Raw genomic sequence first — 24,772 nt, 5'->3', positions numbered from 1 at the left:
TTTCTCGATCCATCCTCATCGTTTCTTTACGACCGGTCTGCCAACTTCGAAAATGAAGAGAAGAGTGTTACAGCAGGCTATCACGAGGCTCCTAGATTCAGAGGTGGTTCCAAGACACCAAAGGAATCGCGGTTTCCATTCAAATCTTTTCATGGTCCCGAAGCCGGATGGCTCGGTTGGACCTATTCTGAATCTGAATATATTAAATCGTCATTTAACGTTCTTCAGATTCAAGATGAAATCTTTGCGCTCGGTGATAGCAAGTCTGGAACCCGGGGGAATTCCTGCTGTCTTTGGATATCAAAGACCCTAACACATTCCCATCTGGGAACCACATCAAGCGTTTCTCAGATTTGCCATTCAAGATGCCCACTATCAGTTTCATGCTCTTCTGTTCAGACTTTCCTCGGGCCCCAGGGTGTTCACGAAGGTCATGGCCACCATGGTGGCACTTCTTCATCTTCAGGGGGTCACTATAATCCCGTATCTGGACGATCTTCTGCTCAAGGCCCAGTCACCAGAATGGCTTCTTGTGGATGTATCTACCACTTATCACCTACTGCTTCAACACGGCTGGATTATCAACTTTCCAAAGTCGCAGTTAGTCCCTTCACAGCGTCTCTTATTCCTGGGGATGATTCTGGACACCACTCTTGAGAAGGTGTTTCTTCCAGAAGAGACAGCTGCGGCAATCAAGGCATTAGTCAGACTCATCCTTCAACCTCGTGGAGTCTCCGTGCATCTTTGTATCGGGCCTTAGAGTTCGGTCATTTTCACTCTCGGACCTTCCAACTGGATCTCTTGTTCCAATGGTCATGTCCACATGCACCGCTTGGTGTGTCTTTCTCCAGAGACATGGATTTCCCTTCTTTGGTGGCTACAGTCCAACCATCTCCTGGCTGGGAAGCGTTTCGGCCTGTGGGACTGGGTTATTCTGACGACGGACGCCAGTCTCAGAGGCTGGGGAGCAGTGGTTCTAGATCATCATTACCAGGGCTGTTGGTCGGGTCAGGAGGCCCTTCTTCCGATAAATGTTCTGGAATTTAGGGCAGTTTTCAACGCCCTTCAAGACTCTTTCCCTCTTCTGCGGGGGCTGGCCATTCGAGTTCAGTCAGACAACGCAACGCGGTGGCTTACATAAATCGACAGGGAGGAACTGGAATCCGGTAGAGCCATGAGGGGAAGTATCCCGCATCCTCCGTTGGGCAGAAAGTCACACTGCGGCGCTGTCAGTGGTATTCAATCCAGGTGTCGACAACTGGGAAGCGGATTACATAAGTCGCCAGGATCTCCATCCAGGCAAATGGGCTCTTCATCCTCCGGTTTTCCAGGACCTAATTCAGTGCTGGGGCAAGCCACAGATCGATCTCTTGGTGTCCAGACAAAACCATCAACTCCATCTTCATTGCTCCCCCACCCGGGATCCGGAGGCATTGGCGGTGGACGCGTTGACAGCTCCGTGGCCCTTGCAGTTTGTTTATCTGTTTCCACCTTATCCCCTTCTACCTTGAGTGCTCAAGTGCATCAAGCGGGAGAAGGTCAGGGTCATTCTGGTGGCTCCGAACTGGCCTCGCAGGGCTTGATTCTCAGACATATAAATGCTTCTCGAGACGGACCCTTGGTCACTGCCTCTTCATCCAGTCCTCCTTCAACAGGGTCCTTTTCGCTACCCCACCTTACACCAATTGCGCTTGACGGCGTGGCTGTTGAAACCGCGATCTTGAAGTGGAAGGGTATTCCACGAGCGGGTATCTCTACTATGATCCAGGCTCGGAAACCTGTGACCTCGGCCTATTATTACTGAATTTGGAAGGTCTATGTGTCATGGTGTGACAGACGGAGGTTTTCATACCTCGTCCTTTCATTTAGGCCATCTTTTGGGTTTCCTTCAATCAGGCGTGGATGTGAGCCTTCGCTTGGGATCATTGACGGTTCAGGTTTCTGCTCTCTCTGTTTTCTTCCAATGCAAATTGGTGTGGTTTCCAGAGGTTCAGACCTTTTTACAGGGAGTCCTTCTCATTCAACCGCCCTTTGTTCCTCTGACGGCCCCTTGGGATCTTAACTTAGTTCTTTCCTTCCTTCAGTCTTCCGTATTTGAACCTTTGGAGACTGTTGATTTAAAATATCTTTCTTAGAAGATAGTTCTGTTGCTGGCCTTGGTATCAGCTAGGAGAGTCTCGGAGCGCTGTCATGCCGCTCTCCTTATGTAATTTTTAATGCGGATCATGCAGTCCTCCGTACTCGCCCTGCCTTCTTGCCTAAAGTGGTTTCTTCTTTTGATTTGAACCAACCTATTGTGGTCCCAGTCTTGCAAGAGGATCTTCCATCCTCGCGTTTCTTGGATGTGGTGCGTACCTTACGTATCTATGTAGACCGGACTGCTTTATTGCGCAAGTCCAATTCCTTGTTTGTTCTGCATGAAGCGGCTAAATGAGGGTGGCCTGCTTCTAAACAGGTTCTGGCACGTTGGATTCGACTGACTATTCATCAGGCTTATTTAGCAGCATCTTGGTCCCCTCCGACTTCCATTTTGGTGCATTCTACATGCTCTGTTTGGTCATCTTGGGTGGCTGCCCGAGGAGTTTCTGTTTCTCAGCTCTGCCGAGCGACCACTTGGTCGGGGACTCATACATTTGTTCAGTTCTACCAGTTTGACACTTGTGCAGCTTCTGATGCTCAGTTTGACCGTTCAGTTTTGCAGGTGTCGCAGCGCTCTCCCTCTCGTCTGGGTGGCTTTGGGACGTCCCCACAGTCTTGACTCCAGTGTCCCCTGTGGATGAAGGAGAAAACAGGATTTTGGTACTTGCCGTTAAATCATTTTCTCTAATTCCACATTCCCTGCGCTGCTGTTATGTTGTTTTGGTTGTGGTGTGACTGCTGTGTTCTTGCAGTTTGTTACTGATATTACTTTTTATGCTGTTTGTTCAAAGTTTTCCTCCTTCTCTAGCGGTTCTTCCTCTCCATCTCCTCACGGCTCTTGTCTATAACTGTAGAGGTGAGGGGCCGACTCCACTCTGCATCCGTCTATACCCCACAGTATTGACTCCAGTGTCCCCTGTGGAATCAGAGAAACTGATCTAACAGTGAATACCAAAATCCTGTTTTTGGGTCCATGGCCAGGAAACTTCCATGTCCTTAATCCCATTGAGAATTTGTGATCAATCCTCAAGAGACGGGTGGACAAACAAAAACCCAGAAATTCTGACAAACTCCAAGCATTGATTAGGCAAGAATGGGCGGCCATCGGTCAGTATGTGGCCCAGAAGTTGATTGACTGCATGCCAGGGCGAATTTCAGAGGTCTTGAAAGAGAAAGGTCAACACTGTAAATATTGACTCTTTGCATAAACTTAATTTAATTGTCAATAAAAGCCTTTGACACTTATGAAATGCTTGTAATTTGACTTCAGTATACCATAGTAACATCTGACAAAGCTCTACAAACACTGAAGCAGCAAACTTTGTGAAAACCAATATTTGTGTCATTCCCAAAACTTTTGGCCATGACTGTAGGCAACACCAAGCCTCAGGATACAAATTTGGAGAAGGCAGACCAATCGGGGGCTTTCTTTTCAGGAATAGTTTACCAAGAGCCTCTATGAGAGATCATACCATCCCAGGCAAGGGTCAGTTGTTCTGGGTACCTGCTTTTATTACTGGTTCTTTCCTTACATGCATACTCATGTGCTTGGTTATCTTGTCACATTTATAATCTATACTGACTCGAATTGTCCACTAAGATTGTTATAGTGACTAATGTTACAGGAACAAATGAGTCATATATAGAATTTTTTTCATTCTGCAACTGTTTGAGTGCTTCCGTGTAAGATATCTTGCACAAATTGATTTAATAACAAAATAATAAGATTCTGATTTCATTTGCTGTCTTTTTATATTCATTATCAACATTGTAGTTTGGAGATCAGCCTAGTAGAACTGTCTATAAGTTTGTCTTATGGCATCTGGGCATTGATAGGATGGAAATAGATGTAGAATTGCAAGTAGTCCATTTATATCTGTCTCTGCCTCTCCTTCTGTAGGACAGGCAGAGACAGAAAGACTTCATGAGACTATTACGCCTTAGTAGTCTTTTCTGTATTCTCCGGGTACTGCAAAAAATTCACTTCTTGATTGCTACTTCACAACAGGGGCTCCTGAGAGCACACAGCAAACAGACCAGAAGATGCTTCATTGCCTCTCGAAATGAGTTCTGCCGCTCAGGGCAGTCGGGAGCTGACAGAACTAATATGTGTGTTTCTCTATTGTTTTCCTCCTAACTTCCTATCATACCTCCTTAGTCCCCAAAAGCTGTTGCGTTAAACCCAGAGGCAAATTTAAGGTTTTTATTGGAAAGGCTAAACCAAAACCGATTAATCAATCTCTGTGCACACGTCCCAAACTTAAGAGGGTGACATAAAATGGCATTGGGAAAAGAAGGTACCTTGTGTATAAACTAGTATGGGATCTATTATTTGTAATGCTTGGAACTTAGTGCTTCCCTTTAAGTACATTAAAAATCACATATGTCCTTTTCCAACGCTGCCCCGGCACTTCAGTCCTCATTAACTTGTTTAGCAGTGCTCCTCACAGTGATGGCAAGAAATCTCTTGGCAATCATTTCTCTGTGTATGACATAATCACGTAGAAGCAGAAATTATGTAACTATTTTTGTTTTTCTGTATGTTTAATCATCTCCTCTTATAAATGAACTATTTACAGATGAGTGAGAAATAAACCCAAATATATATGGTGATAGTGAGGTCTCACATGAAAATACGATTTTAACCACTAAACACCAGAACTGAAACTTTAATTTGTTAAGCTAAAATACTAATACAGCTCTGTCTAAAGAGTAAAGGTTAAAATATTTTCCCTCACCTCGTGATTTCAAATCAGAGGATGTCTGTTTGCCCACGTGGCTTGACTTGTTCTTTAGCTGTACAAAGTATAGTATATGTAAGTAGATACAGGGCTGGGCTGGGACTAAAAATAGCCCCTGGCATTTTAAAGCACACAGGCCCACCTCGGTGTCAGCACCTGGCTCCTGGCATAGACTCCTCCTCTTACTATTCCAGACTCCTCCCACTTCTTAGTCTATGCTCTTACACATAATGTTAGAACATCAAAAAAGTGTAGATCATTATCTGTATTAAAATACAAACACAAGAGCACATGCTGCAGGGGATTTAAATGTGCCATAATCAGACATTTGGTATTTGGTTGGTTCTGTTAGGGGCGCAACTTGGGGGGAAGGGGGCAAGTGCGCCGGATTTGAGGATGCCGAGTAGGGCCCCCCCCAGATAGCTGCAAGGGGAGATTCCAGAGCTACACGCCGGGATCAGCAGGCAGCAGCCCACAGCCCTTCTGACACACATCGGCCCCGTCATTCTAATGATGTGCCGGTCACAAGCCAGTCAGAGCTCGCGGACCGGCAGCCGGTGCTGATTGACTGCTGGTCCGCGAGCTCTGATTGGTCCGCGGCCGGCACAGCTTTTGAATTAAGATGACTGACATATGGTTGCCCAAGCTCATCCACCACCGCGGCCCCAGCAGGTAAGACCCGATGGACAGGCGACTCCCTGCCCGCCTGATGCCATGTCCTTCCTTCAACTCCTCACATGCTGATGCAGGAGGCCAAATGAGAAGCTTCTTGGGGGGGACATAATGTGTAAGGGGCGTCACTGTGGCACAATGTGTAAGAGGCATCACTGTGGCACATTGTGTAAGGGGCTTTACTGTGGCACAATGTGTAGTAAGGGGCTTTACTGTGGCATAATGTGTTGTAAGGGGCATTACTGTGTGGCATAATGTGTTGTAAGGGGCATTACTGTGTGGCATAATGTGTTGTAAGGGGCATTACTGTGTCATGAAACCACACACCCTTATCATCCTCTTTGTTTTTTGGGGGGCACCAAATTACTGCCTTGCCCGTGTGACAAAAATCCTAGTTTCGGCCCTGTTAGGTAAAGCTGGCACTGCATTGGTAAAATGTTTATTATATAACGTTACTAATCTCAGGAATAGTTTGGCCACTGGCAGCAGGCTGCTGTTGCTGGAAAAAAAAATTCTGTCTACAGCAGTTCAGAAGATGTTAATCCGGCCCTGTGTAGGGGGTGTGTCAGACCTTCCCTGTTAGTAGAGGTACCGCTGGTCCTCTATTGTCCGCTGGCAGAACATATTCAGTGAAGATCTCGCAGTTCTCAATGTGCCACAGTTGTCATCTCTCAGGCGGTGGCCATTGTAAGGAAAGACATTTTCTACCCATGTGGACGGCCAGTTCGGCCCACCTGACCATCGACTCTGAGTAGAAATCTCTTGTACACCGTGTGTTTGGAATATGTGTTTGTAGTACAGTAGTACATTTTCAGTATTACCCTGACATTGCAACTCTGTTGAAAATAAAGTATTACCTGCCCTCTTCATTACAGACAGCTAAAGCTTCTCCGACATCAATAGGACAGTCCACTAAAGAAAGCTGCTACAGGTCAAATACCTGACAATTCAATCATTTAATTTTTTTTAATATCACTTTCTCCCAGTTTATGAATCCACCAATCAACATAAATGTAATACAAGTAGGGGTAAAATGTGCACAGCTACCATTGAGACATTAGGTTTTATTTGTCTATTGCAAATTTTGTTTAAATCAAAAGTCTAATTAGTTGCTGTGGTTTTTTGCAAATGATCAAACTCATTTGCATTACTTGTTAAATGTTATATTTATCTGTAATTGAAATAGTTTAAATTCTCACTTGTTTCTTATGAGAGCAGCACCATAAAGTGTTGCTTGACAATATCTCCATCATAAGTAATTGTATCATGCAGTTATTTGTATTTACTACGCATATCACATTTGCTATACAAATTTAAATCTTCTTAAGGTAAAATAAGAAGCAAAGAAAAGGTGCAAAATATCAGTCATACTGTATACAGACCTCTATTCTAATGTCATATTCAATAAACCCCGCAGCTAATTGTCAGCCCTGAGAAATTCAATTGACTGCTCCATCCCCACGTGTTAAGCCCCATAGGGGACACTTAATGCATACTTTTGCTCACAACTACTTAGCCCTCTGGGACTTAACATGTGGGGAAACTCATAGCTTCCAGTACTTAATGCAGAATCTATGGGTTAACGCGCGCAGGGAAATTTGCTAATAATTGAATAGCTGTAGCCGTTAAATCCGGAGCTTTCCCCGGAACAGTAAACACCATAGATAATTGAATATACCCCTAAAACTATATATCATTACTGCTCAAAATTGTAAATCCCCCACCTATATTTAAAAGAAAATAGCATTCCACACGTCTGCATTTAAATGTTTTATAACCTTTTCATGACAATTCCTTTAAGTTTCTGTACGTTAAGTTTTATTGCCCAGCTCACGACTATAAACACCAAAGATGAAATAAAATAATAATAATAATAAAAAAAACATAAGGGCTGCCTAAGGCTCAATCTGTTCCTTATCGCTCCAGCCTTGCTCTTTTCAGTCCTTCTGCTGAATGGCTGCAGGGAGGCCTAGACTCATTTTATCAAACTGTCAAGGAGCCGCTAGAGCTAAGAGAAGCCCTTTCATGCCTAGGGCAAGATCGAGACAGCATTCAATTTCCAACCCCCTTTTCATTTCCGTGTTGCTGCTGGGCAGCTTTGGATCTGAACTCAGTGGCTCTATGCCATCCAGAAATGGCTTGTGGGACCCTCCAAAGGATAGAGTGCTGAAATTGCTGCTATAAATCAGCATCCCCTCCTGACTTGGCAGTAGTTGCAAGTTCTGGCACTGTGGCTCTGCGGCTGCTTTGAGTCCCATTAGCAGGTTTTGCTGTCAGCTTGGCTCCGGATAAAACCCTCCTCTCCTATCATCGTCTAGTACCCCTGCAGACATGAAATCTGTGCCAGACTGAGCAAGTCACTCCACCCTCTACAATTCCATGCCAAACTCAAGAGTAGTGAGATCCGGAAGCAGCAGAGGAGGAGAATGTGGTGGAGTGCCTAGATTCAGAAAATACAAAACAAAGAATGCTAATTACTTTTTTCTATCCTTTAATGAGAAAAGAGCTCTGTAAATTGCAATTGATTCTATAGAGCTAAAAAGGAAATCCCATGGAGATTATGTACTTTACCTATTCCCTGTATCCCCTTTACTTTAACATCTTTTTAAAACTGTTTAAACATAGGTTTTTGTTGAATGTCTGACTGGAGGAGAGTAATCTTCCTTGACTGGTGGAGAGCAAGTTCTATTCAGCAGATGAGTTAAAATTAAGTAACACTGTCTCCTTCCTAGAGTAGTGTGCAGTAGCCAGAGAGCAGTATCAGTCCTACCCAGCGTAGAGCCTACAGGAACAGATAGCAGAGCAGTAGTCTCTACCTTTACATCCCTAAAGGCCCCCATACACGGTGCAATTCAAAGTTGGTATGATGTGTTGTACGATTGCCCTTGATATTCTTCCTTTGAAATTTTTCATAAGATGTGGTCAAATGGTGTACGATTGATCGTTACGATCATAGGATAAGCATAGAAGTGTATCGCATTGTACTCCAAAGATCGGAGATCTCTCTGCAAAACCATCTGATCTGCGATCCAACTAGAGGACGGCGGGGATGCGCATCAGGGTCAAAGAACACACAAAAAACACCTATTTTCGGAAGATTGGTCTGTTATGGGCACCTTATGTCCTCTGGAGGCAAAACATAATAATACCACACTCTAACACACTAGAGTTTAAGTTAAGCAGTGTAAGCAAAGATTAGTTGAAATGTAACATTCAGATGTAAAGCAACAACTCTCATGGTCAGGGAAGGATTTAGGGATCACAGATTCCACTACAACTGCATGTGCAGCCCAGTCAGAGATGCCTCTGGTAAGTGATTGGCCAGCCCCCAGGCACACTGACTAGTCCATCATTTTTCCAGTAACTACAAATATATTACACTGTACTGTACTGTACACATGGCCTATCTATTCAAACTCCATTCAAGATGGAGTACAGACCAGTGGGAATATTTTGTAGTTACTGGGAAATTTCAGTAATACAACCAGAATCCCAGTGCTGCACCTAGGCACATACCTCACATAAGTAAAGGGAATTTTGTCACTGACCATGGCTAAATTATAGTCCAAACACAGCTGGCAAAGCCGTGTTCATTTCTCTCCTTAAGCTGGCCCCAGACAAAGCGATGTGCTCAAGATGAGCCGATGTGTACGATTTCCCTTGAAACTCTCCCAGGCAGCTCAGCACACTATCTCCACACTATCTTCACACGATTTGGTGTCCAATCTTCATACGATCTCTCCTGCAGTCAGACTTTCACAGTGCATCGGGTCCTAGATTGTCAGATTTGCCCTACCGCACGGCAGATCTGACGATGCGATGTGCGACATGCGGGGACGTGCATCGCATCGTGATCGTGAGTGGGGACTCACGATTTACTCAGGATTTGGCCATATTTTACACGATCTGTCGTTCCAATATGTCGGAATTTGGCCAGATCGGGTAAAATGTCGCTATGTGTGTGGCCAGCATTACAGAACCTTCAGACTATAGCTCAGAAAATAGATTCTTTATGGCAACTATCGCAATATGTAACTGGGGATCACTAATTGTTATTACTTTTAGAACAATGATAGTGATATCTAGATTTATACCTACTGTATATGATTTCCATAGCATAGGATGTCACATCTGTCACACTATTTGTGCTGTGATTTCTGCCTGGAACAATTGTTGAGATTTTGGGTTCCTGATATATATGCGGTTCTTTGTAGAGAATTTGGGATTTAGCTAAATCTGATATAAATTTGTGAGGTCTCAAGACATATTTTGCTGATACTTTTATTACACATTGTATCCACCTTACAAAACACCTTGATTTGTGACTCTCACGTTCCAAGCACAAAGTGTCCCAACTTGAACCTGCCAAGAAATGGGTTTGTTTACAAAATGAGGGGCAATTAGGCTGTGCTTTACAAACATTCTTGGTGGAATTAAAAGGCAATTGGCACAACGAAGCAAGTAATCCCTTAACAAGCTTTTCTGAAGGAGGCCCACTGGGCTGTTTACTGTTTAGTTTCTCCTCTGGGAGTGTTAACAGGGCCCTTTGGAAACTTCAGGTAATTGAGGCTCTTGTCTTTCACTGAGAGCTCCCAGAGCTGTCATCAGTTTCTATTTTGTACATTTCTTTACCTCGATATTTTGACAAGGGCTTTTGTCCTGATGACAACAGCTGCGTGGGAGGCAGAGCTAAAGGACTTTTTTTCATCTCCTTTGTGCAGGTCTCTTTCTCCATTGTTGACATTCCTCCAGGCAAAGCCTGTGTGCAAACTCGTTTTGTGACTTGTGTTGTGTTCCCTTAACTTTTTTTGTCTTTTGATGAAGTACAAGAATCTTCCCTTATTTTCTTTCCAATACTGTTTTCCAAAAGCGTTCTATGGGAAACCCCTGCAGGTCAACTTTAAAGGATGGTAGAATTCCAGCTGCATTAAACTTTTTGCACTGCCCTGTATACTGCTTACCGCAGTGATGGGCAACCTGAGGGCCACACACGCTTCCCTCTAATTTTCATAACGACCAGACTTAATCTCAGTGATTAATTAAAACAATACCTTTAATCAAAGATACAGCATTCTTCTAATTTACTAGCAGAGATGTTGTATGTGTGTTAATGTAAGCTTAAGTATTACAAACTATAAGAAACATCTGATTTTTGCATGTGATTTATGGTTGACTAGATTTTGCATTAGGTTTTGAACTTTAGAAGGCTGGAATAGGCACAACGTCATCCTGCTGCACTTGTTGTTGTTATATTCCCTATGATAGAGAATGTCTGTTCATATGTGTATATGTAAGTGGAACCAAAAATGGACAACCTTGAGGAACATTGGTGATTAAGAACAGTTGCCTAAAAATTCTGTACTTTAAGTAGGAGTAAGCAGGAATAACACAGGAAAAAGGGAGACCAGGTGGTACAAACTACATATCTCACCTCCTCTGATGTCAGCTGTAGTGTTGGCACTCTGTGACCACCCTGTGTTGTGCAGAGGTGATCATGTGATGCAAAAGATGGGTGCTTTTGAGCATATTGTGCTTCGGTTTATTTTCTGTTTTATGACTCGCTGAGGTTTACCTGCTGCCCCAGCTTTCTGTAAGGGCTGAGGCTGTGGAACAAGCTTGACAAGACATAATGCATAGAATAAGACCTGGCGTTCACAGGGCATATAGCAGAGAAAAGATTGGATGGGGCATCAAATGAAGTCTCAGAGGGCTGCCTGTTGGCCATTTCTGATTTAACCTCTATGAATTTCTTCCATTGCTTCTGTTCAAAAACCAAATAAACTAAATTTCTTCAACACATTATGTGGAAATGGTCCTTGGCTTGTTTCTAGGCCTTGGCTTGATTCCTTACCTCTAAAGCATCTGTCTGAGTTGTAAGGCATTGGAGTATTGTCATCGGAGGTGGTTTAAGCTGTTTATTTATCAGTAGTTATTCAGTAATGCACTGAAACCAGTGGTTGGAGTGTGGTGGCAGATAGTGCTGCCTAATTCCACAACTTCATGTACAGATACATAGTTTCACTTCTCTTTTCTGAGTTTGTGTCCTTTCACAGGAAATTAATGTTTATTAAATATATTGCTTTTTTTATAGCTTCCACATCTTGTGTCAGACCAATAGTTGTTCATAACCATTATTAGGTTTGTCACAATTAAAAAATATATATACAGGTTGAGTCCCCCATATCCAAAATGCTCGGGACCAGGGGTATTTTGGATATCGGATTATTCCATATTTTGGAATATTTGCATACTATAATGAAATATCTTGGGTATAGGACCCAAAACTAAACACAGAATGCATTTATGTTCTATATACACCTTATACACACAGCCTGCAGCTCATTTTATACAATATTTTTTATAATTTTGAGCATCAAAAAAAGTTTGTGTACATACATGAAATTCATTTATGTTTCATATACACCTTATACACACAGCCTGAAGGTTATTGTATACTGTATTTTAATGAATTTGTGCTTTAAAACAAGTTTGTGTACATTGAACCATCAGAAAGCAAAGGTTTCACATTCTCAGTCATACTAAAAATATTCCGTAATTCGGAATATTTGGATATGGGAGACTCAACCTGTGTGTGTATATATATATATATATATATATATATATATATATATATATATTATGCATTTTTAAACTGAAAAGTCTTGTCAACTTTTTATTAAAATATAGTTGTTGTGTTTTTTTCCTTTTCATCTATAAAAGATAAGTGGCATAGAACATGAAACTAGAAATTAGGGAATTGGTGGTACAACTGAAACTAATATCATTTACAGAGTAGAGTTCAGTATTATGATATGAATGTGATAGAGGATATATGTATAACTAAGGTCAGGCACCATACACCACCCACAGGCCCCAAACATCGGTTTCGATAATTTGAGAGTTTAGTACAGCAAAGAGAAGCTGCATGGTAATTTTAGATGTCATTGCATTTCCTATATTAGTGGCTCCCAAACTTTCTTGGATCAAGGCGCCCTAGAGTATCAGAATATTTTTTTTTTTTAAATTTAGTAAAAAAATTGAAATTGTGCTTACATGACTTTCTTAGGTTCAGTTATGTGCTGGTGGACAGTGTTGCTCTTCTGTTCACATATTTTATGATCAGCCACCTGAACTGGTTTTGCCGATCACATTTACCATAAATAATTTGATTTGTACTGGAACATCAACCCCTTGAACCTCTGCAAGTGCTCTGTGGCAGCCAGGTTGGGAACTACTGCCCGAGATAAATCTGGCAAACTCAAAGATCCAAGATATTCTTTAGGGCCAGGGCAGTGTCCAAAGCTTGGAGCAATAAAACAGTTGAATCCTTGGACAGTGCCAGTGTCATATTAAGGTGAAACAAACAGAGCTCTGGCAACCAGTTCAGTTTGATATCCAATGTTTCAAATATCCCTGGACAGGGTATCCCTGACGAAGGAATTATATCCGAAACGTTGGATCTTTAGTTGGTGTCTGCATATACATTTGTCAACAGTCCTGTGAGTGCTGCTATTTTGAACTATCTTTGATATTATTTTGGTGCATACCCGTGCCAGAACCGCTTTATGTATAGTGATCTGCCATTTCCAGACCATGTTTATATATAAATATAATCTGAAAGATGCATCCACCTGTATGTAATAGCTATTTATCACAAAATCAGATTAATATAAATGTGTAAAAGTAATGACACTGTATGTCTTTTGTGAATGATAAATTACCAATATTGTCATCCTAATTGCATCCTTTGTTTTCTATTCTACAGTGTGACAGTGAAAGTGATATCGATGATAAGGTAAGATTGAACATTAATCCTTGTTTTTTAATAGTTGTAGACTAGACAGTAATCTTCAACATTTATATTTAAGCAACAAACAATGGCAACCGTTGCTAAGGCATACATGCAGATACGTATGTTATTTGTCTGATACAGAGTAAGGACTGTACCAGTTGGTGTAGCATATTACCGCGTTTGAATTCACTCTGCACATGCACAGAAAAGTGGGTGCACACATATGCGCCTATGCACTTATATCACCTTGCACCTGGAGAGGTGGGTCACGGGAGGGGTCATTCTAAGTTAATTACAGAATGCATGTTTGCACAATTACAACATACGCAGACTGAGACACAGAGGTATATAGGATGAATCGACCAGTGAATGAACGGTTAAGGGACTTCTCATATTTAAGGGAATGGTGTATGTAGAAGATGCAACATAAAAACTATTTTGTGACGTGACATGTGCCATCATTATTACTATGTATACTTTTTAAAATGCAGTTTGGGTTTAAAGATTGAAGGATTAGTTAGAATTTTACAACCATAAAACAGGGGAAGTGTAGAAATGACCAGTGAATGACCACACAATGCTAGCAAATGAACAGACAAGTCCAGTAAATGAATAATATGACTTTCATCAATAAAACATAGTCAAGAGATCTAATCTAAAGATTGTATGCATTCAATTTAAGATTACACACCTGAAAATGTTCATTCACTAGCTGATTCTCCCTATATGCCTGAGGTGGTCAAGGATGGGTGCGAATATCGGGTGGTGATCGCATTAGTGAACCGCTTAAAATTGGCTGTTTGTAAATGCACTACTGACGCTGATTGGTGCTTTTTCGTTACTTCAGGATATATTATACTTTCGTTTAAGCAGATTTTTTATTTTTCTGATTACAGGGAAGTATATGAAAATGTGTTTATGCCTTGCAATCAGAACAAATGGGCACAAGTATATGCCAAAACAAATGGGCACAAGTATATGCCCTGCATAAATATTGTTATAGATATGGCTTTTTAGTGAACAGAGCTTGCGTCTGCACTCTGATGCACAATTGCAGCCAGCTCTGTATAAGGCCCCATTTGTTAAATGTGGCATCACAGCTTTGGGCAGACATACGATAGACTTAAAAGAAGAGCGCCATCCAGAATTATGATTTTACAGTACTGGGTATACCCTCACCCCACAACTAACAGAGGCAGAGTGTTCTGATGTCTGTTATGCCAGGTGCATGATTTCTCTTACCAGACAGGGTAAAAGAGTGCTAGTGTTCCAACTCCTCTTGCTGAGAGCACTGATTGGATAGCTGGCCAGCCCCTCCACTCTGTGCTCTCAACACAAGCATGTCTGCCAACATTCCCAATTTAAAACTTGGTAGAATCCAATCTTCTGATATAAAGTCCCCAGTCCACCCATATGGATGCCCCTTTGTATTGTAATTTGATCAACAAGAGCTGGGATTGTTGACAAGTAAGTTGACAGCGTTTCAAAATAAAAAATCCTCATGCCCGCTCCAGCAGAGTTTCCAGATACCAGACTTTATGGGGTTATAGGTATAAGTAGCTGTACTATTTACCCTTAATATACATTGAGTTTCTGCATTTACCTTTTAACTTTAGTGTTTAAAATAGTATTGAGCTTTGTCTAATGTCTCTATAACAAATAAATCCGTACCATCAATCCCTATACTTCAGAAAAGTAGTAATTCCTGTCAAAATCAACACTGGGTTAAAGTGCAGACCTTAAACCCATAACTGAGACATCGGAAAACTGACCTAATTGCGCAGTGTGCTAGGCCTCAGACCAATCAGATTAATATCCATTGTGTTAGATGGTAGCTGCCATCATCCTTTGTGTGTGTGGTCATCTTCTAATACACTAACAGGCCACTGAGACTCTGGATTATATTCTGTTAGACAAGCTGTATACCTCGCTATACATAGCCATCATTACCGGCATTGTGAAGCGGGTGACGGGGCCACCCATACCACCTACTTTAGTTGGGAAATGGTTGGCCCAGGGCAGGAGGCCTCCAGTAGAATTGCCCACTCCTCCGGGCTTCTGGGAGAACCACCCAAGATTCGGATGCCTCCTGGACATCCTGGGAGAACAGGCAAGTATGGATGGAGGTCCACTTCTAAAAAGTAAAAATAAATATTGGATAGATGTAATACTGTACAAGGTGCCTGGGGCCCAGTGGTGGCAATTATGGTGGGGGAGATGTGACACCAGATCAGGATTATGAATGGAAAGTGGCTGTGCAGTCCAGTAGTTTCCTATTGGTCTGCATGGTTACAGACTTCACTGTTGCATGCGTATATAGCCTGCCGGATCCACCTCCCACATTCAGTACTGACATATACCAAGGCTGTGCCAGCAGACATTGGAGGGCCCCTATAATCTGTCACATTGGGGCATGAGATTCATTGCCATGGCCCTGTCTGACATGAGCAGAATACCTAATGCAGCTTTATGATGCCAACTCCAACTATTTTTACCTCACCGTTGCCAATCACAAGTAGTTAAGCTGGGTACACACTAAACGATGTGTGTACCCAGCGATGTTGCCGGCGATCCAATCGCCAATGGACCCGTGGTGTGTACACACTGGGCGATATGGTGCCCGATATGCCACCCCCGAATAGCGCTGCCAGCCGCATTACCTGATCTTACATGGAGTGCATAAGATCAGGCTGATGACCCCACGGGAGTGTGCACTACATGATGTGCATACACACTACATATTTTTAACGTTCATAGTTCTGATGTGGCCAAATCGTTAAAGATATCTTGTGGTGTAAAGTGTAGTAATTATCGGTCAAATAGACAACACATTTATTTTTTAAAGCAAGTATGTACAACTGTAAAACTAGCTACACACTGTGATTTTTCAGCAAATTGTCAGCCCCAATATCTGTGCTACACATTATGCAATTATTTTTTTTTTTTTTTTTAGAAGCTACAGATTTTCCACCACACCATACTCATTTTGCATATGTACGCCCACAAGGAGGATGACCTAGTGGCAGGAAAACATAGGAAATATCAGCAGATTATCGAAAATGCACACATGCTGCTCGATAGGGGGAAACTGAGGCCGGGATTTTCATTCTTGGCCGATCTATTGGATAATCGAAAGAATGTCTTTATGGACATCTTTACCTATTTATCATACACGTTATACAGTAAATCAGGCTGATTGGCAAATCGGCCCAATAATTGTATAGTGTGTAAGCTAGCTTTAGGCTACAAAACCACTAACTTTAGTAATGGCTTTTGAAATGCACTAGTAAAAAGTAAAAACTCATAATCACATTGATTCTATGTACCAGCTTGATAAAATTATTGCACTGCCGCAAAGCACAGGTTAAACGCTCATAGAAACGCAAATATGTATGGCTTCATTTGGAACAATTAATTAAATATTTACATATGTTTGAATCACTTGAATGTAACACATTTTAATAACTGTGGGTACATAGCATAATTGGTAGATGGTGACATGTAATATCTCCCTGCTGAATTATAAGCTCTTGATGCATAGCGCGAGTGCTTTTTCTGTGTCACACTCAGGTGGGCTATCGGCTGAATAGCTGGTTACACAAGACCACGTGGTCAGCATAAATGTGCCTCTGGAATTTGATAGGTACAATTGACCTAACAATAAATCTACCTCTTTTTTGCATCATATTGCTATTTCTTTAACTTTATTTAAATAGCCGGGCAATAGGGAGTTGGTACATCCCGCGATGCGTGAACCAGTGCAAGCGGTTTTGATGTCCGTATAAAGGTAAATACAGAAGATCATCACTTAATGGTTGTTATGTTTTTAATAGAGTATATGCTTTAAATACACTTCTGGTCCCAGGGGATTTAAACCCCCATTGGTTTCAATACCACGCCATCCTTGAAAAAGACACCAGTGTGTCGAAACATGTCGGAGTAGTGACGGGGGAGAGTCTCATATTTTACATCTACCAGCAGGATCAGAGGCATGTAAGCTCTTGCGAGCAGGGCCCTCTACCCTCTTGTGCTTCTCCTTACTTTATTTTCATCTACTTCTTACTCCCTAATAGGGCACCTAACTCTTGGTTTCATATGCTCTGTTGTTTATTTGGGTATTATGGTCACCAATGTATACCTGTCCTTGTCCTCCATTGTATTTGTATTGCACTGTTAGTCACTTTTTTGGTTATGTACTATGTAAGGTGCTGCGGAACACTTGTGGCGCCATATAAATAAACGATGATAATAATAACGTAAGATACAACCGGGTGCCATCCATCTGCTTGTCTGTATATGCTGATCCATTCTTCCATCTTCTGGTTCGGAGATTGCTTTAAACTAATCCACTGAGGAATGTGCATTGGCCATTGAACCACCGGCCTAAAACGTTATAGGTTACTGGTGCTCACAAAAGGGTGATCATTTATAGCCCCTTATATTATGCATATAATCTTAATGTGATTGTAAAAACATTTTTTTTCACTCGTGTTTTTATCAGGTTGCCAGTTGTTAATATATAAAGTGGCAGAATACCCGGTTAACTGTTGTTACTGTGTTAAAAATTCTTTCTAAACAGTATTCAACAGCTTAAGTTTTTTTTCCCCCTTTCTTTATACCTCCTGGGGTTAAAACCTTTCCTCAAATCGACTAAAAGCAATTGCTCAGAAGGCTGTTTAAAAGACCTGCCTGTCAGAGTACAGATGAAGTTGTAAGTGGCATGTAGTTTTATAATGCAGCTCTGCTATTAATGATTGTCTAAATTACAGCGGCAGGCCCAGCCAGCTGCATTACATAGGAGACTGACGTCCGCTAGATTAGGTTTGACTTCACCTTGTAGTGGAGAAATTGAAATCTGAACAACATTGATTAGCTTTCAGAATGTGAGATCGGAGGTTACCTTCAGGGGAGGCTGCATTGTGTGTGACTGGTAAGTTAGTGTCACAAGCAGAGCATAAGGTAATAGAATTCCATATTGTGATTACTCTATTTCCTTTCCTTTCTACTTTACAGTTGTAGACTTTTTCCTCTAGCTATCTATATTAGTCCTGTACAGTTATATATTCTGAAGTGTGGCTTCTTCCTTTTTTTGTTACATTGTATCAAATGCAACAGCCTTAAGGTGGCCACACACTAGACCAACTTACATCCATCCAGCCAACTAGTTGATTGGTTGGAATGAAAATCTGGTAAGGTATGAAAGCAAATGACGATAAGCAATTTGCTCCCAAACTCCGGAAAATGGACAAAAACTGTTGTTTGAACAAATTGTTTAGATCAAACATTAACAAACTTGTCTGACCATTTTCATCTGTTTTCTGGCATTTAGGAGCAAATTGCTGATCATCAGTTACTCTGATAAGTTACCAGATTTTCATTCCAACCAATCAACTAGTTGAAAGTTGGTCTAGTGTGTGGCCAGCTTTAGACCAAATCGGTCTACCCCAACCTCCTAATCTGAAACAATTAAACCAAGTTAATGTTCATTCATAAGGTCTGAAGATATTGCACAAACATAGGGCCTGAATCAGAGTTATACGCAAAGTCTACTTGATAATGGCCACAGATTTTTATTTAGAGTCTGCCTCATCTATGCTGCTTCGTGCACTTCTACATATGCTTAAGAGAGCAGCTGTTGTCACTACCCACACGGATTTGGACCGCCTTCTCCTTTGTGCAAAAGATCCATCTGAAATTGCTGCATCTTTGCATAAGCTTACCTCTGAGTAGGCCGGAATTCTGCCTACTACACCCCCACAGCAAGCTTATGCTAAGTGCTGCCCAGTCTAGTCCATTTGGCCACTAGAGGGGGATCCAGCTGACTTTCATGCTACTCTGAATAGCACCGCAAATTAGGCATGATACGGGTGTTCTCAGACACATGCACTGAGCGGAAAATTACAGATGGGACCACTTTGTGTACAGTTCTGAATCAGCACCATAGTCTTTATAGGTCTCTCAGCTTTTGACAACATTAAGTATTTGGTTTGTACAATTACCCAATTGCATTACTTTTTCTTTTTCTCTCTTGTGTTTTTTACAAGGACTTTATTTTCACCATGCAGTCATGTATATTTCTATTGCCTTTACATATGACAGAGTCTGTCTGTAGTCCAAGCATATGATACAGCAGTATCCACAGAGCTGTTTTGTATCATATTGCAGGACAATGAAACTATTCAACTGCCTGGATGATATAAAAGTGGTGATAAATACAGAAATAGCAGAAAAAAAGATAAAGCAATCTATTTAGCAGAAAAAAAAAAAAAAAAGAATAGTTTTTCCACCTTCAGAGGACCTTATGTTTAAAATAAAAAAATCAAAACTGGAGACTCTGCTAAATATGGCAGCAGTGATTTTAATACAGTACATAAGTTCATGGTCTCAACAACTCACAACTATTGCTTATACTTTTTGGTGAAGTGTATCTAAATAAGGCTCCCATACTATAGTTTGATCCAGGGGCCTCCCCTGTCATACTCCTGAGATTTGATATAAAAATGATTATAATAAAAATAAGATATTTATAAAGTAAAAACATCTGCTTTGTTTATTGTCATAATTTTTATAGTTAACACTCACCAGCTTTGTGGAGCTCCCTTGGACTGAGAGATAAGGCAACAACAGCTCAACCTCGCTTCTGTATAGTCACACTGCTTGCAGAGCTGGGGGCAGGGCTACACCAGGGACAGTAAGCTGCACAGGAAGAGAGCTAATAGAGGCATGCCTCTGAGTATGGGGGGCGTGCCTTGTGCACTGATGGACACCTTGGATGTGTCTTGTGACCAGGAAGTGCACTGCAGTGTTTAGAGATCGGAGCTCAGCCAGCAGCAGCAAGAGAAGACAGTGATGCAGGAAGGAGAATCAATGGACACTGAAGCTTAGTATAATGAGGGGAGAGTTACAGTGTGTAAGGGGGTGAGACAGGGTCCCGGCTCTCAGACCCATCTCCATGTGTGCCTTCCCAGCCATTAACCTAATCGCACATCACTGTTTTGATCAATATTAATATAGGTTAGAGAGGGATAATTGATTACACTTAGTTAAGACACCTGTCTAAATATGGCTTCCATATCGCTATTAATACAGGTGAGAGAGGGATTCCATATTATAATGCTATCAATATTGATACATTTATTGCTTATACATTCTGAGGAAACCGGACAAGATTTGTCTCTCATATTGTAGTGTTATTGATACTAAAATAGATCAGAGAGGGATTATTGCTTATATATGCTGAGGAAACCTGTCTGTGAATGGCTCCCATACTCTCTCTCTCTCTATGTGTGTATATATAATATATGGATATTATTATGTGCCACATGTACATTTCACAGAATTGAGAAGGTTACAGAAAATGCCTCATTCAGATGTATTGTGATTCTTGTGCCATTTTGGCCCCATATGCTCTAAACATCACTACAGAAAATATATACTTCCTTTAATAGCAACAACAGCATTAACAGACAGCAATTACCCTTCATTTTCTGGAACGATAAAGTCTCCATTAATTGAAGATTTATGTAGTTATAGCATTTAGCTCAGAAATAACACCGCCGAGAATTGGGTTATACACATGTAATGAGAGAGCTTATGGCATACTTTAGTGAACATTAACATAATAGAGTAATATAAACCATCAACACTTCCACTTATTGTCGGTTACCTGCTTTAGGATGGCAGAGACAAGCAGTCTGAAAATATTCCCCTTAACAGTTTCCTATAGTGATTGATTACTATACTTGACAGGATCTATAGATAATGATTTACTTTTAAAGGAGGGAGCACTCCACACACATTCTGCTTTAACGTGCATTTTCAGCCTGTGCCTTTTAGCTCCTACTTTTCAGAACTGATGAACTTAGAACTGAATGGCATTCTCCTGATTTACTAACCATGGTTGGCTTTACACCAGGATTGGGTGCTGTTCGCTCCCTTTCCTTGTGCATAGGTATTAAGTTGAGAGCGTTGAAACTATTACTTTTGCATTATGGAAAAAATAGAAAAGAAAACGTGGCCAAAAGTTGGAAGCGTGGGTTTACACACCCAGTGCAGTTTGTGAAAATTTGTAGAGTCAGAGAGCTGTAATTGAAGACTGGTTAGCCCCGTCTAACCAGTATATGATCAAGATACAGGGGGTCACTCTCATTCACTGTGCAACACTGCATATATCCATCATTCAATACAAATCCCCCTAATGTACAGTATACACTGCAATCCCTTTCTTTTTATCCATTATACATTGCAGAATACCCTCCTTTTGTCCATTATATACTGCAGATAGTCCTCTCATGTCCAGCATTCAATGCACAGCCTGGTCTAAAGACCAGTATATAGAAGTATGACCCAATCTGATGTCCAGTATACAATGCAGAGCTCAATATGATGTTTACTATATAATGCAGAGTCTCATCTGAGACTAGTCTATAATGCAGGGACTATTTCTTCCTCCGGGTCCATGGGGTCCACAGCCAATACGTCGGGGTATGTGATCCAGACACCAAACAGTTAAAAACGAGCGTTCAGCTCCCAGGATGCACTGGGTCCTCCCCACATATACCCCGGCCAAGGCAGTCAGTTCTTCTGTTTGGTGTGGTTGACACCACATGGACAGTAGGACTGCAGGAGCAGTCCCGCAGACGAGTAAAGAAAAAAGAGAGAGCTTTACTCTCCACCTGAGCGGGCGGCACGTGCTGACGGATGGGAAACCGGAAGCTCCACCTACCCCCTCGCCGCAACACTGGTGTGAAGCCAGTGATTTCGGTAGGGGCGCAGGGCCCTAGACTGCAACCGGGACAGGGGATGCAGGTAAGGTGGTGTCGGCGGCCACTGACGCCGGGACCACGTGGCGGTCCGGCCCCCAGCGGTGGAGACTGGCCGGGGGCATGCTGCAGTGAGGAGTCAGATAAACCGTCAGCCCCTGTGCTGGTATCTTGTATGGCCTGCAAAGCGGGGTTATCACCACAGGACTTCATACAAAATGGATTATGCGGTAACTGCTTTAGACAATCACCGCTTCAGTCAAGTTTACCAGCCTCTGGACCAGAACCCCCTTGGGCTTCTTTTTCCCAGATTATGGCACAAGTGGCGGAACGTTAGGCTGCCCCAGCACCCCCAGTATGGGGGTACCCTCAACAGATGCAGCCCCCTATGGTTATGCCCTCCTATGTTTCCATCTTGGGTGGACATGTATGCTGGTCGGTCAATGGCATCTTCTTCAGCAACCGCTGCAAGCTGATAGATCAACGCAGCCAAAAAACATACATCGTTCAGCACCTTACGCAGGCCACACAAGAGAAGGGCGATGACTCTGATACATCCTCAGAGGATGAAGAGGTACATGATTCCTCTCAGGAGTCTGTCTCCGGAGAAGAGGAGGATAATTTTTCAGTGTTTGACGTCCCTTTTTTGATCAGGGCAGTGAAGACTGTTCTGTATATATACTTGAAGGAGAGCCTCCGCAGAAAAAAGCGCCGGTATTTAAGCGCCAGAAGGTGGTCAAGGCGGAGTTCCCAAAACCAGAGCACCTCTCGGAGCTTATGGGGGAAGCATGGAGTTGTCCAGTTAGGAAATTCCGTCCTTCAAAAAAGGTGGCAGCCTTATACCCATTCCCATCAGAGGAGTGTGCTAAGTGGGAAATTCTGCCGTCTGTAGATGCACATGTGGCACAGCTGGTAAAGAGTGCCCACCATCTGCTTCCTCTCTCAGAGTTTCCACGGATAGGAGACTTGAAGGTTGTCTTAAAACAATCTTCTCGCTCTCGGGATCGGCCACTCGTCCAGTTATGGCCACGGCTTGGGTTTCCAGGGCCATTGAAGAATGGATGAAGGCACTGACAGAATCTGCCAGAGGCATCCAGGGAACAGCTGGAGATTATTTCCTATGTCAAGGAAGCAGTGTCATATCTGGAGACGCGGCATTGAATGCTGGTATACTATCTTCCAGGGCATCAGCGGTCTCGGTTGTGGCACGCAGAGCCCTGTGGTTAAGAGATTGGAAGGCAGTCAGGGTCCAAAAAGGCCCTAGAATCCCTTCCATTCACGGGAGGCATTCTTTTTGGTACAGAATTGGACAACATTGTGGCTACGGTGGCAGCCTCTAAAATGGCTGGCCTACCTTCAGCATCTGTGACCAGACCTAGACGGTCGTCTTTTCGGCCGCAGGGTAAAACCAGAGGTCAGCCCTTGGCGAGATTTAGTTCGGCAAAAAGACCGGGGTCTAAGAAACCCTGGCCGAACAGGCGTCCGGCTCCCAGAGCCCAGGATAAACCAATGGCCTGATGGGACGGGCCTCCCCCTGGGGGACCCCAGGGTAGGAGGCAGACGACTTTGGTTCTCAGACACCTGGCATCTCACGACAACAGATGCCTGGGTTCGGGGAGTGGTCTCCCGGGGGTACGCCCTGATATTCTGCAGAAGTCCTCCCCAAAGATTCTTTTGCATAAGCCCAGTGGTGGGTTCTGTAAAAGCCTTGGCCCTTCAACAGGCTATACAATCCCTGCTGACGGCAAGAGTCATTATCCCGGTTCCAGAGAATCAATTGCAGAAAGGATTTTATTACAATCTATTCTTGATTCAGAAGCCAAATGGTTCCTACCGGCCTATTATAAACTTAAAAGGGCTCAACACAGTTATCCGAGCGCCCAGGTTTCATATGGGAACACTGCGGTCGATTGTGTTGGCAATGGAACCAGGGGATTTTATGGTGTCCTTGGATATCCAGGATGCTTATCTGCATATACCAATCTCCCTATACCACCAGCAAATTCTACGATTTGCGGCAAGGGGCGAGCACTTCCAGTTTCAAGCTCTGCCATTTGGCCTGTCGACAGCTCCACGGGTGTTTACCAAGGTTATGGCGGTAATAATGGCATGTCTCAGGTGCCAGGGGGTCAGGATTCTGCCATACTTGGACGATCTCCTGTTACAGGGGCAGTCTCCACAGGTGTTGCAGAATCATCTGGGACTGACAGTGTCCTGTCTGCACAGTCACGGCTGGGTCATGAACTGGAAGAAGTCGTTGCTTCTCCTGGTACAGCAGATGATTCATTTGGGGGCACACTTGGACTCCGTGGTTCAGAGGATATATCTGCCAGAGGACAAGATTGCGGCCCTGCAGTTGCGGATACGCAGATTGCTTCACAACATGTGGATATCTCTGCAATCAGCAATGCGGGTGCTGGGGTCAATGGTATCCACCTTCAGTATGGTGGAATATGCCCAGTTTCACTCTAGACCATTGCAGCTGTTTATTCTCTTGCGCTGGAACAGGGAGTACTACGCAATCAAATCTCAGATAATTCATCTCTTACCGGAGGTTCGGTTATTCCTGGTGGTTACAGACAAACCATCTCAACCAGAGTCGCCCATTTTGGGTGTCAGATTGGGTGCTTCTCAAAACCGATGCCAGTCTTCACGGTTGAGGAGCA

The 24,772-nt window shown here is 42.7% G+C and overlaps 1 protein-coding gene across 8 annotated transcripts in view; it reads left to right on the top strand.

Moving 5' to 3' along the window:
* FBRSL1 (fibrosin like 1) overlaps positions 1–24,772 on the top strand; it is a 581,862-nt gene that overhangs the window by 426,900 nt on the left and 130,190 nt on the right. For all 8 annotated transcript variants that reach the window (XM_088476700.1, XM_088476701.1, XM_088476704.1 and 5 more), the window contains one exon: positions 13,318–13,347. In XM_088476700.1, coding sequence (XP_088332826.1) covers positions 13,318–13,347 — 30 coding nt within the window. The remainder of the gene's footprint in view (positions 1–13,317; positions 13,348–24,772) is intronic.

Source organism: Taudactylus pleione, unplaced genomic scaffold (assembly GCF_031769625.1).
Source record: "Taudactylus pleione unplaced genomic scaffold, aTauple2 ptg000191l, whole genome shotgun sequence".
NCBI classification, from domain to species: Eukaryota; Metazoa; Chordata; class Amphibia; order Anura; family Myobatrachidae; genus Taudactylus; species Taudactylus pleione.
Note: the sequence above shows the minus strand (reverse complement) of the source record. Positions and strands in the feature narration are given on the sequence as shown.